Source organism: Lissotriton vulgaris, chromosome 7 (assembly GCF_964263255.1).
Source record: "Lissotriton vulgaris chromosome 7, aLisVul1.2, whole genome shotgun sequence".
NCBI lineage: Eukaryota > Metazoa > Chordata > Amphibia > Caudata > Salamandridae > Lissotriton > Lissotriton vulgaris.
Window position 1 is genome coordinate 853,875,891 of NC_141695.1, and position 15,803 is coordinate 853,891,693.

General features: G+C 44.5%; 2 protein-coding genes across 3 annotated transcripts in view; both read right to left on the reverse strand.

Moving 5' to 3' along the window:
- The window catches only part of CYFIP2 (cytoplasmic FMR1 interacting protein 2), a 158,342-nt gene that overhangs the window by 6,043 nt on the left and 136,496 nt on the right, over nt 1–15,803 (reverse strand). The window lies entirely within an intron of this gene.
- On the reverse strand, nt 212–10,786 carry LOC147702563 (uncharacterized). Its single transcript, XM_086928397.1, has 2 exons — nt 9,670–10,786; nt 212–279 (listed from the first exon to the last, which is right to left on the reverse strand). The coding sequence occupies exons 1-2, from the start codon at nt 10,784–10,786 to the stop codon at nt 212–214; spliced, it is 1,185 nt and encodes a 394-aa protein (XP_086784523.1).

Here is a 15,803-nt window from a genome sequence, read left to right on the forward strand (position 1 = left end):
TGACATGAGTGTAGAAGCTCCACAGAATTATCTATGAGTACAATATTAAGGTTATATGCTGGAGGAGCCTTTGGATGCCCCTTTCAGCCCTTCATAAAAGCTTTTTAGGCCCTCCATAACGGCTTTGACCACTGGAATTGAAGTGAAGTGTATTGCATGTTTTGGAGGTAAACTGCAACGGCTGTTACTCCAAAGCACAGAATACAAAGCCTTAGTCGTTACCAGCACTAGATCTTCCCAATGCCCTTTTGTTTGTGCCCATAGCGCTGCTTGACATTCCTGGAGGAGACAAATGTGCAATGTGGCATATGGCACAGTTGCTATGCAGGAGGCCATAATTTCCAACAATTGTATGACAGGGTGAAGAGGAACGAGACTGTGAGTCTGAAAAAGATGCAGTGGCTGTTGGAATGCCATCATCCTCAAATTGTTGGGGTATTACTGTTATCGTATTGAGGACAGACCTTAGAAAGTGCGGAATCTGTTGGCACTGTACATGTGATTTCTTCACATTGATGGTGAAGACCAGTCTGTGGAGTAGAGAGAGATTGCTTCCTAAGTGTGTGCACGGTCTCTTGCTGCTGCTCTTGATCAGCCAATTATCTAGATATGTAAAGACCTGAATGACATTTCTGCACAGATGAGCTGCTATCACTGCCAAACACTTTGTGAATACCCTTGGAGCAAATGTGACTCCAAAAGGTAGCACCATGAAGTGGTAATGCTGTACACTTACCACAAACTGCTGATATTGGTTGTGCACTGAGTGTATATGGAGGTAGACATCTTTCGGATCGAGAGCTGTTAGAAAGTCACCTTGGAGCACCACAAGAATGACATCCTTCAGGGTGCTCATCTAAAAGTGTTCTGAATGTATGAACCTGTTTAGCAGCCGAAGGTCTGGGATTGGTCTGAGGGTTACAGGAGAAACTGGGCAGTGGTGATGGATGTCAGGGTGTGGGTGACAGTGGTGGTGGGGCTGGTAACTGAGTCTCAAACCCTTTTTAGTACTAAAGGGAAAGCCAGCAGCTCCTCCTCGAAGTCTAGGTATCACTTTTTCAGTGTGTGCCTGAGGCCTGGTGCTGTGCCCAGGGAAGAAGCTTGCCAGTGTCAGGGTGTATGAAAATCTGCTTTTGCTTTCCATCCAGCACATCTGCCAGCTTCTGGAAGATGGAACACTTTGATATCAGTGTTGAGTGTGGCCTTGGTACGGATTTATCTTTGGTGCCCCTGGGCGAACCTTTCAAGGTGTCGATGCAACCTCTCAAGTCTGGGATGTACCACCTGGAGTTGCTTGTTCCGAAGGTTTACCTCTTTTGTGGCAAGACTCTATACTTGATGCACAACTCCCTCAGGAGTACTTCTCAGGCTCCGCCATTAGGCATTCTGGACTGACACTGATCTTTAAATGCGCTGTGGTCATGCAGTGTAGACTTCATTTCAGCCTGTGGTGATGCTGGAGTATTTCAATGTGCTTCGAGTATTAACTGACGGTTCCTAAGTCTTGTTAGTGTGAACTGTAGCTTCTATTACTTCAAAAAGTTGTTTTCCTACTGAGGGGCCAAGGTAAGAGCTACTTGACCCAAACTGCCACTGAATAAAATGGCAACCTATCACGATTAAATGTGTCAGCTTCATAGCAGCGTCCATGAGCGTCTGAGACTGATGGTGGAAGAAAATAATCTGAGGTGGAACCAGTGTGTCTCTGAAGAAAAACAAGTTCCAAATGCCCGGTCCCAACACGAGATGGCAGGAGTATGCAGAGCATGTGGATCTACAGCCACACATGCTGCGAACAGCTGTGTTGCCCAGAACCTAGGAATTTTACCACAGCGGAAGGAGAGGAATGAAGAAGATAGTTGAGAAGTGTGGCTCACTGGTTAGAGGAGGCAGACCTGGAAGCAGAGGTCAGCCTGGAACCAGGGTTCAATTCCCAGATCGGCGGGTCTTGAGTCCTAAAATGTCCACGGACTCGACAATTCTCGCTCCGGTGCCTACTCGATTCATGGGTTCACACTCTGCGACTCTGGGCAATAGCTTGCTTAATCTCCACAACGGCCCCTCGCAATGGGATGCCTGGCTTTCACCTTGTGGATACCCTGCCGGGGTATCTCACAGGGGAATACCAGGACGGGTTCCCTAAGCAAGCGCTTAGATACCGGGTCAGTGATTTGCGCTATATAAATACATGTACATTTACATGTACATTTACAACATGGAGCTAGTCTTCAACTCTCAGCCACTAAGAGGTTGACACCCTTTAGTGACATGGCCTGTTCTCTGGATTCCCGAAGTCATCTTCACTCCAGTACTTTGACTCATTTGTGATTTGTTTATCAGATACACAGAATAACCAGCATATAGACCATTTACTTAATCAATACATGAGCCCACAAGTGTCCCTACTATAATGGATGAAACTGTTCAAGAATGAAATAGATAGTGGTAAAAACGCTTTTTATCACCACCTGTGGTAAAAGCAGATTTGTCAGCTAGTATGACTTATGACTACCGTATTTTCCGGCGTATAAGACGACTTTTTAACCCCTTAAAATTTTAAGGTGTTAAAAAGTCGTCTTATACGCCGGGTGCCAAATTTGACGGTATGTTTTCATGCGTTTTTTACATAGCGCGGACTACACCCGAAGGTGTCAGACTGCTTCTGCATTATAAAACACTGCGCGAGCACGCAATCAGAGCACGTGTTTTTTTGGCAATAGGTATAAAATATGAACTTTGTATGCAATCTCCAGACTTGCACTTTGTATGCAAAAGCACAGGTTACGTTACGGCGTGAATCGAAGCTAATTTGGCTGATGTGGTTGTTTTTCTACAGAAATCCTCCTGTAACATAAATTGCTCAAGCAGTGAAAATACTAAGGCGTATTGGCCGCTCTGGCTGGCAAGGGGCTGGCGAGGGGCTGATCTTGTGTTCGTCTTGTGTTTGACTTCCCTAAACTGCACCATTTCCCGCCCACGCTTCGGACCCAGCCAGGGGCTCTAATCTGCCGTCCGTGCCCAGTGCCGGAGCTCCCCCTCCCCTTGCACCGCGGGGGCTGTGGGGGGATACTGGTACGTCACTAGCACATGCGTCAATCATGCACTAAAAGGTTTATGCGATTTTATATAGCGCGGACTTTACCCGAAGGTGTCAGAGCGCTTTACAGTAGGAACAGTATTGATACAAGAGGAAAAATTACAAATGAACAAATTACAAAAGCAAACGTTAAGTTACATGGATCAAAAGTGACAATAGTGAGCAACTAAAATACATGAGGTAGCAATCGGTACATTCCTGGAGAAAAAAGTGATAAGTGTGCAGGTTACAAAAGCAAACAAAGTACGAGCCAAATAAAATAAAATAAATTCTCAAAACGGCTATGCAGGACTGCGATGGACTGCGCTGGAAGTGGGGGTAGTCTTATACGGCGAGTATAGCACGAAACCTACATTTTAGCAAGCAAAGTAGGGGGTCGTCTTTTACGCCGGGTCGTCTTATACGCCGGAAAATAGGTTTTTTATTAAAGGAATGGGTTTTGAGATCTCATTTAAACTTGAGAAAGGATGGAGTGCACCACAATTGTCAGGAGAGCCCGATCCAGAGACGAACCGTGTGTTCAAAAGAAAAACAGGGACGGTGCTTGTGAGTATTGATGCAGTTAGACTGTGGAGGTTGGCTGGGGTAAGAAGCAGGTTGGGGTCTATAGTGGGACCAATAGATAGAGGTGTGGAATGTGATATCATGAATGGCTTTAGAAACTAGGAGGAGGTATTTGTAATGAGCCCGGATTGTTTCTGATAGTCATCCAAATTGTCAACTGTTTGATGTGCAGGGGTGGGGGTTGGGCACATTATGTACGATGTATTTCTCCAAAAATAATGTTTTTGTCAAATGGAGTAAAGGGGGTGTGCAGGGGGAGTTCCATGAAGAGGTTCTAATGCTAGTGGAGGGTGCTCAGATGCAATGCACTTTCCACTTATGTATAGGGAGAGGTCAACAAGCGTTCTTTGGGACTGCTTGAGGTGGGTTATGACTTAGAGCTTTATGTATAGGGATGTTCCACGAGCATGCTGGTACAATAGTTATGGTTTGCTCATGACCAATATATTTAATGTGGCTATGACTGTTTGAAAGAGAAAGTGCTGAGAGATTTTTCTGATGGGAAGCTGTTGGCCCATAGAAGCCGTGGTTGTAGAAGAGACTGATGACTCCACCCACATGCTGGAATTAAATTGGACTTCAAGGTTTCAGAAAGTAAAGGAGAGTTACAAGGGTTTCTGTTAGAAAGGGGAAATGGCAGATGAGGCCAAAAAGTAAGTTATTTCAGTATTAGAGGAGATTAGCTTCAACCAGCAGATTGCCGTTGATAGTGGGACTGGGGAGATAGAGACTTTTGTGCAGAGGAGGCGGGTAACGGAGAACACATTTAAGTGTCATGATCACAAAAGTTAAATAAGAAAGGGATCTAATTGTGCCCCGGAGTGCCTTTGGCAATGGTGCATATGGTACTGCAAGTAAATAAGCATGGGGTTTTGCACATAAGGGCACAGATATCTAAATGTGAGAAGCAGAACCAGCATGACACTCTACGTTTAAAGGGGCCTCTGATTCGTATGGTATTATTTTAAAGACATAAAAGGCATACAGAGGCTAATTATTCATAGTGTACATCTCTGTGTGTCTAAGTACAATTTTCAGGGTTTGTGAGGGCTAGTACTGGAAGTACAGTTGTACAGGAAGGAAGATGCTACTTACCAGTACGCATCTGTTCTTGGCATTTAGAGCTGCAGAGTTACTCACTGTGCATAGATGGACACCTCGTGTTGGGCCCGGATGTTTGCAGTTTGTTTTTGTTGTAGTAAAGTCTTTGGAAGTCACTGGATAGGTGACTCCTCCTTTGGATGATACTGCGCATGGGCATCGGCTCCATCCCCAGACTGTTTTTCGCCATTAGGGAAGTGATGGAGCTGTACAAGAAGTAGTGATGTCCATGTGATTTGTATCTAATTAAGATAATACTGGAAAAGATAAAGGTAGCCGGGGAGGCGGGTGGGTGTGTGTAACTCTGCAGCTCTACATGCCAAGAACAGATGCATACTGGTAAGTAGCATTTTATGTTCGAGGCATATGATCTGCAGATTACACACTGTGCATAGATTGTATAGCAGTACTCACCTTAGCGGCGACCACCCGTATCTGTTGCAGTTGTTTGAAACAGAGTTTTTAGTACAGCCTGGCCCACAGTGGCTTGTTGCTTAGTTTGCACATTCACACAATAGTGCTTTGTGAATGTGTGTGGTGTAGACCATGTAGCTGCTTTGCATATATCATCTAGGGCAGTGTTTCCCAAACTGGGGTCCGCGGACCTCCAGGGGTCCGTGACACATTCCCTGGGGGTCCGTAGGGAACAGTTTTAAAAGCACGGAAAAGTTTCTTGTATAATTAGCAGCTTTCCAGCAACAATAAAAGTGTCAAGATCATGCCAGTGATTAATGTACCTGCTGGAGCGTGAGGAGAGTTTTGTTCAGTGGCAGCTTTGACTTAACTAATGTAGCACAGAGGGTTAATGTGCCTACTGCAAAGAACGTGTAACATGCATTTTAAAACGCAGTATTTTATGTGCAGAGGTTTGTGGTTACTGCTTTTTTCACAGAGATTCTTTCGTTACTGTGCACTTCACAAGTGACAATTGTAATGTAGCAGAGGGACCTATAAACTGTCATCAAAGAGCTGCTTGCAAACTGCATGGTACCAGTTATTAACTTATGTTTTCCCCCAGTTATTCATTATCCTGATGCTGCTAAAAAGATTTATTTGGGTGGAAATACATTTTTAATGTTAAAGTCAGTGCTAGCCACCGTGATATGTTCTGAATCCTGAGTTGGTGCTTTTCCAGACCAAGCACTCTTTAAACATTTTATATACACACTGATTTACATGTATGAATCAATGTGTCTATATGTGTGTGATGTAAAGTGCTCTGGCATTCTACAATGGTATGAGAGATGCTATAAAACAAATGAAATGCATGTGACAGAGGGGCTATTACTTCAATATAAAATACTAAGGGCCAGATATATGATCCGTTTTTATATGTGCGAACGGGTTCGCGAACCCGTTTGCGCATGCAAAAACCTATTGGGCCATGTGCATTGCCTACTTTGCGAGTTGCAATTTGTTTGCGACTCGCTAAATACGTTTTGCAACTTGCTATTTGGAAGGGGCATTTCCTTCCAAATAGCGAGTCTAAAAACCATGTACAAAGGACCCCTTCCCCTTTGCAAATGCATGCAAAATTATTATTTAAGGGCAGGCAGTGGTCCCAGGGACCTCTGCCTGCCCTTAGAAAATTAAACGAAAATGTTTAATTTCCTTTTTCTTTAAATGCATGGTAAATGGGCTGCATTTTCTTTTTAAAACTGCTTTATTTAAAAGCAGTCCCAGACATGGTGGCCTGCAGAGCCCAGCAGGCCACCATACCTGGGAGGGCTGCCATTCCCAATGGGCTCGCAAACTGCGAGAGGCTCATTAATATTAATGAACCTCCCAATTTGCGACCCCATTGGGAATCCCAAACAGTGTTAAACACACTGTTGTACATTTCATTTAGCGACTCGCAATTTGCCACTTGCCATGTGTCGCCAATTGCGAGGCACTAAATGAAATGGTCGTACATCTGGCCCCAAAATCCTTAGTACTTTGAGTATTTGTTTTGTATGCACACGTGTGTATTTTTTTTTAATTACGGTTTTAATATTTGAAATGTAACTCTTACAAATTGCTTGGGGGTCCCCGGCTTCCAGTGATGGCTCAATGGGGGTCCTCAGGAGTCAAAAGTTTGGGAACCACTGATCTAGGGGAATGTTCCCTAAGAATGCCATTGAAGCCCCTATTTTTCTTGTAGAATGGGCTTTTGGAGGAATAGTTAACATACGTTTGGCTTTATGTAACATATTTGTATGCATTTAACAATCCGCCTAGCTATCCCTGTTTTAGATATGGGGTTGCCTTTATGTGGTGGTGAAAAAGTCACAAAAAGCTGTTTAGTTTCACGAAAATGTTGTGTTCTTTCACTGTAGTACAGTACGCTCATTTGACATCTAAGGTGTGTAGAGCTCTTTCTGCGACTGTTTGTGGCTGCGAGAAAAATACCTGCAGCTCAACAGATTGATTTAGATGGAATGGTGAAATGACTTTTGGAAGGAATTTAGGATTAGTACGGAGAACCACCTTGTAATGTTGCATTTGCAGAAAAGGTTCTTGAATGGTAAATGCTTGCAGTTCACTAACTCTTCTGAGAGAAGTAATGGCTATTAGGAAAGCTACTTTCCAAGTTAGGAATTGCAACTCACATTTATGTAAGAGTTCATAGGGAGGTCCCATTAACCGTGTGAGAACAATGTTTAAGTTCCACACTGGTGAAGGTGGTGTTCTGGGAGGGATTATTCTTTTAAGTCCTTCCATGAAAGCTTTAATAGCTGGTACTCTAAAAAGAGATAGATGTTGTCTATTCTGTAAGTATGCTGCAATGGCAGCAAGGTGTAGTCTGATAGACGTGTAGGCTAAATTACACTTTTGAAGGTGTAATAGGTATCCTATGATGTGTTTAATAGACACATCTAATGGATTTATGTTGTTGTTTTGACAGTATATCACAAACCGTTTCTACTTAGCAGCATAGCATGCTCTAGTAGTGGGACGTCTAGCTCCTTTGGTAACGTTCATACATTCTTGCGGAAGGTTGAGGTAACCAAACTCTATGACTTCAGGAGCCAGATCGCTAGGTTGAGCTGAGCCGGGTCTGGTTGTCTGATCTCTCCATGGTTCTGTGTTAATTGGCGTGGAGATAGGCTTAGTTTTTGGTGTGGTACCACAGATAGTTGCAGCAGTGTGGTGTACCACGGTTGGCTGGCCCAAGTTGGAGCAACTAGAATGAGTGTCAGGCAATGTTGCTGTAGTTTGCGTACCACTAGCGGAAGTAGTGGGAGAGGAGGACAAGAGTACGCAAATTGTCCTGACCAGTTCATCCATATCGCATTGCCTTTGGACACTGGGTGTGGGTATCTGGGTACGAAGTTTGGGCATTTGGCATTTTCGTGGGTGGCGAAGAGGTCTATCTGAGGTTGTCCCCACGTTTGAAAGAACGGTTGAAGAACTTGCGGATGAAGTTTCAACTCGTGGATCTGACGTGTTTGTATTCCTGGAACATGAGTGTGTCCCTCCTTGTTTGTTTATGTAGTACATGGCTGTCATATTGTCTGTGCGGACCAAGACAACTTTGCCTGATATTTGTTTTTGGAATGCTTTTAGGGCTAGAAAAATAGCTAGCAACTCCAAGTGGTTGATGTGGAGTAACTTTTGTTGCGGTGTCCACCTGCCTTGCATGGTGTGATGCAGTAGGTGAGCTCCCCAGCCGGAGAGCGACGCGTCCGCTGTCATGATTATTTGAGGAGCTGGCTCTAGAAACAGACGGCCCTTTGAAAGGTTTTTAGTGCTCCACCATTGCAGAGAGCGATGAGTCCAACTGTTTACCAACACTAGGCCTGTTAATCGACCTTGAGCCTGATTCCATTGGTGCGCTAGGCACTCTTGAAGTGGACGCATTTGCAGTCTTGCGTGAGGTACTATAAATATGCAAGATGCCATCATTCCTATGAGCTGCATGAACACTCGAGCTGGAAGCGAGTGTTGCGGTTTGAATCTTGTTAGGAGAGTTTGTACACTTGCTATCCAGGCTGGAGAGGTGTAGGCTAGTGTTAATTAGGTGTTTATTGTAGCGCTGAGGTATTGTTGTATGTGTGAGGGTTGCAGATCTGACTTGGTGTTATTTACTGTGAATCCCAAGTTGTGGAGCAGTTGAATTGTAGCATGAGTGTGTTGTACACACTGTTTGTATGAGCTGGCTTTTATGAGCCAGTCGTCTAGCTATATGGGAAGACGTGAAATTGCTGTCTTAAGTGTGCTGCTACTACTGCTAGGCATTTGGTAAACACCCTTGGTGCTGTTGTGACTCCGAATGGGAGCACTTTGAACTGGTAGTGCTGCCCGTCTAGCACAAATCTGAGATATTTTCTGTGCGCTGTGTGGATGGGAATGTGGAAGTAGGCGTCCTTGAGATCTAGAGTGACAAGGAAGTCGTTTTGTAACAGGAGCGGAAGGACCTGTTGAAGTGTGGCCATATAAAAATGGTCCGATTGTGTTTAGAGGTCTGAGGTCTAGGATAGGTCTTAGAGATTCGTCCTTCTTTGGGATTAAGAAATATAGGGGGTATACTCCTTTGTTTTGATGATGCTTTGGAACTATTTCTATTGCATTTTTTTTGCAGGAGAGATACCACTTCCTGTCTGAGCAGTGTAAAATGTTCCTGTGACACTGGACGCTGTCTGGGTGGTATGTTTGGGGGTGGGGGGTGGATTTTAGTCTTAGACAGTAACCTGACTGGATTATTTGAAGCACCCACCTGTCTGATGTGATGTTTTCCCAGGCTGGTAGATATTGTTGTAGTCTTCCCCCGACAGGAGTGGAATGGGGCGGGGAAGGGGAGTCATTGGGCAGGGGTGGAGGCAGAGTGTGAGTTGTTGTTTTTCCCTCTGCCCTTGTTGCTATTACCTCTGTAACCACCCCTTTGGTAACCCCTACTATAGGTGGATTGTGTGGGGGCTTTGTACGAGGTGGAAGGTGTATCTGAAGAGTATCCCCTGTTGGCGCCTCTATAAGATGAGCATTGAAATGAACGTTTGGCAGGGCTCCCATAGATTTGACTGTATCTGTATCCTTTTTCATTTTTTCAAGGGATACATCTACATTGGGTCCGAATAAGTGTTGGTCATCGAAGGGTTGGTTGAGTATAGCACTTTGGACTTCAGGTTTGAACCCTGATATGCATAGCCAGGCGTGTCTATGCAACAGAACACTAGTGTTAACTGCTCTGGAGGCAGTGTCTGCTGCGTCAAGTGCACAACAAATGGAGGTGTTTGTAATATTTTTCCCTTCTTGGATAAGCTCATTTGCTCTATCTTTATACTTATCAAGGAGGTGCTGCATTAATGATTCCAATTCGTCATAATGTGCCCTGTCATATCTTGCCAATAATGCTTGTGGATTGGCAATACGCCACATATTTGCTGCTTGGGAGGCAGTTCTCTTTCCTGACACGTCAAGGAGTTTAGACTCTTTGTCTGGTGGGGGAGCCTCAACTGACGTTTGTGAGTTTGCTCTTTTGCGTGCATTGGAAACCACAAGCGAGTCTAGTGGAACTGGGCCTTTAATATATGCTGGACCTGAAGGTGCAGCTTTATATTTCTTGTCTATTCGTGAGTTAATGACCCGAGTTCTAACTGGGTCTTTGAAGACTTCAGGAGCATGCTTAATTACTCCTTTGAGCATGGGTAAAATGGATGAGGACTTTTGTTCATTATCAAATGTATCCATTAGGAAGTCTTCATCTACAGGGTCTGTATGCATGTCCACCCCATGATACTGCGCAGCCCTGTGTACTAACTGATTAAAGCTCATAGTGTTTTCTGGTGGGGAAGGCCTAGAGGGGTATATGCCGTCCTGAGGGACATTTGGGACATCTGGGGTGTTGTAATCATCCCACGGGTCAGGTGAGCCTGGAGGAATATATGGATCATCTGCATTACCCCCTATGTCGTCAGAGCTATCATCTCTGTTGTCATCATGTGGTACGATAGAGGATGTAGGGGAATGTTGTGGTAGGGGAACAGGTGGTGATGGCATAGGTGGAGGAGAAGGAGAAGAAACTCTGAGTGGGGATGTAGCCATCTCCTTCTTCTTTGGATGAGGAACTGATGCAGGTTTATCCACTGGCTGTTTTTTTTACTTAAAGTTAGTCGACCAGTGGTTGGATCTTTAACCAGAGTCTTTTGTGAAGGGTCTGGGTGAAATAAGTCCTCTGCAGGAGGTTGATCTTTTGGTGCAGAGGAAGGTTTCGGCACAGAAATGGCTTCTTTTGTTTTTTTGGCAATGTCTTTAACAGGAGAAGCAGGAGTCTTTTTCGGCTCCGATTGTTTTTTCTACTCCAATGATTTTCTGGGTTCCGATTAAGTTTTTGGATCGGGTTTTTTTGAAGGATCCGAAGCGTGTTTGCTTGATTCCGATCTTGGTTTCGGTGCCGAGGGGGTATCGGTATTCTTCGGCGCCGATTGTTTCGATGTTGGGGTGGAAGCTGATGTTGTCTTTTTCGGTGCCGGTAGGTGTGCGCCGGCACTGTGGGGAGGTCGACTCGAGCCCGAGTCGCCTGAAGGCTTAGGTAGCTTCTTAGCAGGGCCCGAAGGTGGGGCAGTAGAAGGTCTTGGTGTGCACCCGAGCCCGAGGGCCGACGGTCTTACTTATGACCCGCTGTGCTGGAGTGACGTCTTCGACATCGGAATCTTCTGCCTCGGAGTTGCTGTCGACGCCATGTTGTTCTGGGACGTCAATGCCCTCTGCGAAGATGTCGCCTGGAATCGGAGCTGAAGAACAAGCCATTGTTTTCCTAGCTCTTCGGTCCCGGATCGTCTTCTTGGAGCGGAAGGAGGCACAGGCGAACAGTCTCTGGCCTCGTGCTCCAGGGAGAGGCAAAGGTTAAACACCTCATGAAGGTCGGTGTGGGGAAACTTCGACCCACATTGAGGACACTTTTTAAATGGCGTCCTTTCCATGAGTTGGGATGAGGCCTAGTTAGGCCCGAAGGCCGTCATCGACGACTGGAGTCGAAGTCCTCGGTGTTGAAGAGTAGCGTCGACTGGAAACACGTTCAAAACTAATTTTTAGAAGCTGGTGAGGATTGCACGCCGAAGGAAATCTGTTCCAACACGGAGCGTTGGAAACACATTCGAGCCCGGTGGCGGAAAAAAACAGTCTGGGGATGGAGCCGATGTCCATGCGAAGTATCATCCAAAGGAGGAGTCACCTATCCCATGACTTCCAAAGACTTTTCTACAACAAAAACAAACTGCAAACACCCGGGCCCAACACTAGGTAGCCATCTATGCACAGTGTGTAATCTGCAGCTCATATGCCTCGAACATTCTGTTTTCAGGGCCTACAGGGCTACCAAACTCCCAGCGCACAGTTCTCAAGGTGCATAAAAGAATCACATTTACATAGGAACAAGGAGTTCACAGGTGCAAAGATTTAGGTCACGGATCTTGGGGGTGGAGTAGGGACACCAATTATTAAAGGGTGCACAATTTCTTAAGGCGTAGTTTTCAGGAGCAAACACCAGAACCAATCATGAAAGGCAAAGACCTGAGGGCATACAGTACTTAATAAATCTCAAGATGAACTTGAGCATCCGATTTACTGTGCAATACCCACAGGGCATGCAGGAATACCAATCACTCAGGGTACGTATCTTAGGGAAGCAAGAAGCATCAATTTCTCAATGGGATTTACCAAAGTCACCAGTTTCTACGGACACAGTTATCAGTGTGCCCAGGGCCACCTTTTTATCAGGGCACGCTACTGAAGGTGCTCACATCCACCAGACTTGCAGATGAAGAGCACAGAGGTATCAGATGAACAGGGAACAAGTTGCAGTGAGCTCAGGTGTACAAGTCGCCTAAGGCACAGTGATAAAAAGGGCACTGTGGCACCAATCGCTCAAGGGTAACAGGAGAGCCAAATTCTCTGGTTGCAGCTTTTGGTGGTGCATGGGGCAACAACAATTGGAAACAAAGAGCACCAACCAATCAGGGAATTACTACTGTTCCGGTCTTGCATACAGTTATTATCCTTTAAAATCTGGGGTGGCACTTGTATACTGCCCATTCCACGAATGTGCTGAAGAGAGTTATTCAGAATTTATCAGGTGAATTTATTGGCACCTATTACAAGTTTTGTCCATAAAATGGGGCACAACATACAGATGGTCATGCTTACTGCTGCATAACCTGCATGTCTCATTATTTTCTGGGTTTTTTCCTCTTTAAGGGGCAGATGTACAAAATTGGGAGTTTGCGATTCCTTAATAGCGAATTTTAGTGATTCACTATTATGAAATCACAAACAGCAATGTACTGCAGTGTGTTTAACACTGTTAGCGATTCCCAGTGGGTCGCAATTGAGATACCTTATTAATATTTGTATGTAGGTCGTCATTTTCAACCCATTGGGAATCGCTAGAAACACAGGGATGGTGGCCTGCTGTTCCCAGCAGTCCAACATGTCTGTGTGTGCTTTCAAATAAAGCAACTTTTTTTTAAATGCAGACCGTTTTCCTTAAAGAAAAATGGGTTGCGTTTAAAAACAAATATTTAAAGTTTGCTTTTCATTTTTTAAGAGTAGGCCTTGGTCCATGGGACAGCTGGCTGCTCTTAAAAAACGTTTTTGCATACACTAACAAAGGGGAAGGGGTCCTCTTACCATTTGCAAATGGGTTACCACTTACTTGTAGTAGGTGCTAAATCCAAATGTTTTACAATCGCATATTGGCCGCAAAACATTCACACATACCACTGCAATTCGCTAATAGGAAGGGATGCCCTTAGAACGCCCATTCCTAGTACCGAATCGTTAACCCATTATGCAATTCAGTAATAGGTTAATGAATTGCAAAATAGGGCTGGCACATGTAAAAAGGCATATTTGCTGTCGCAAATGTCCCGATTCTGCAAATAGGGCTGTTTACGACATCAAAGAAACTACATAAATTGTACCCTTAATTCTGAAAGGTGTTTACGCAGTGATTGTAAATAATAAGGCAACAAATGGCGTATTGTTAAGCTGGGAGTAATAGAAAATACATCTATATTTATTTTATGTAACATATGCTTTATCGTTTGTACACAACTACTGATGTCACTGATTTAGATGTGTTTCTAAAGTGGGGCAGGTGAACTTTTGGAATAAGTTCTGTGCATTTGGTACTATTATGTTGTCTTGTGAGAATTTTTGCCTGATCATTGATAGAAAAACAGACCTTCATGCTGCTCATTCAGTGAGCTGTAGCGAACCAAACTCTATGGCCACAGTTCTCAGTGCAGTTGGAGACCTATCGATAAAAATCATCCTCGCAACTCAACATCTATATATTTTGCTGGTAGCGAAAAAAGACCTAGATGCCCTATTGGTGCGCCCCTTACAGCTTACCATGAAAAAAGGACTATCCCCTTGAAGTGCTCTACACAACTACAACATCATTCATATGTATGGTTTCTGACTCACAAAGCTCCTGAGGAACTGTGGCTCCCACCTCGAAGAGCATGAATGACGCCTTAAGTTCACAGTCGTCGGTTCCCCTAAATCATATACTAATCATATAATAAGACGGCTGGGAACAAAAACATTACTTATTGATCTGTTATAGCTGCAGCTCTAGATCCATGCTTCGCATCATAAACTCAAGTATCATGAATTCAGTGTGCAGACGGACACAATGCATTGAAAACTCACCAAGAGAGAACTCATTGCTTTAAAAATAAAATGCACATCCAGGGTGCGAATGGTGAGAACAGTGGGGTGTGTAGTGTCGACTCATGCTCCCATTTATGGAGAATCAAAACACCATAAACCGAGGGTTATTGGTGCAGAAATATCTTACTCGCTGTAACTTTAGTTTGGTACACTGCTAATTGAACTAAACCAATATGTTTATGTGCATTGTACATTGTGTTCACGGCTAGTTGTTGATCTGGCTAGTTGTGCGTATTTTTTTTTTAATGCAGTGTGCATCTCCCTGAGGATTTATCTGTAACCAAACCCTCATGTTGACGTTTGAGTTCGGCACCACATGACTCTTTTTTGGTGCCACCAATGTCAGCTGTTGTGGGGTGAAAAACTCAGAGCTGCTGGGAATCTGATACAGATATAACACAATCTACCTTGGGTCACACCCAAAGGGTCCTACACAGCTCAAACTGAGGAAAACAAAATGTGATTATTTTGCCCACTGCACCATGCCAAACACGAACCACCCCCAAGAAAATCAGGCATAGTGCTGCACCAATAGGAACAGCCCAGTTGAACTACCATGCCAGGTACCCTTTGATCAGAAACAAATAATTTAAGACCGGTTTTGTCAGTGAGCTGCAGCTTGATTCCTGTGGCACAGTGAGCATGGAGCGCAAGTCTGGATATATCATTCTCACTTAGGATGGCCATCTCAGGAAAACAAAAGGTGATGAGTGAAATGTCTGAATTAACCTCTGCCTCCGGTAATTACTCTCGGCTGCATTCTAGTTCATCATTTTCTTGCCCACTCTGCTCTCCAGTTAACAACCACTCTCATGCAAATCAAGCTTCGCCCTGCTCCAGCAGCAACAACGCAACACGACTACCAGGCCAGGTTACCTATGAACGAGAACAAGGAACCCCGGGCTGGTGTTAGCCTATTGCACCTTGTTATTGATGTGTAGCATGATTCCACTGGCACAGCGAGCATCGGACCCACGTCTGGGCGTACCAGTTGCAGTGTGGCATAGGGCTGAACCTACAGCTCACTGACAAGGCCGAAAATTCCAAACCCAGTCTGTGGTTGCTTGTATTTCTAACTGGAGAGGACCTGATCTAGCAATTCGTGCAAGACTGTTTGTATTGGAGCAGGACTAAGGGTGTTTTGTATATGGCTGGTCTTTCTCTAGAGCAGTACAGTGGGTGAAAAACAATGGACTGGAATGTGACATCAACCTGTTGCCGTGGGCTGAGATCAATTGAAGCATACCTTTCATAAGTTTGTTGCTCATTGCACTAGTCAGCTTAAAGGCATCTTTTTATATAGTTATTTCGATTGCAGTTGTATTGCTTATCCAGATTAACACTACGAAGTCAGGGAATGCAAGGATAAATGTCCTCAGATTCG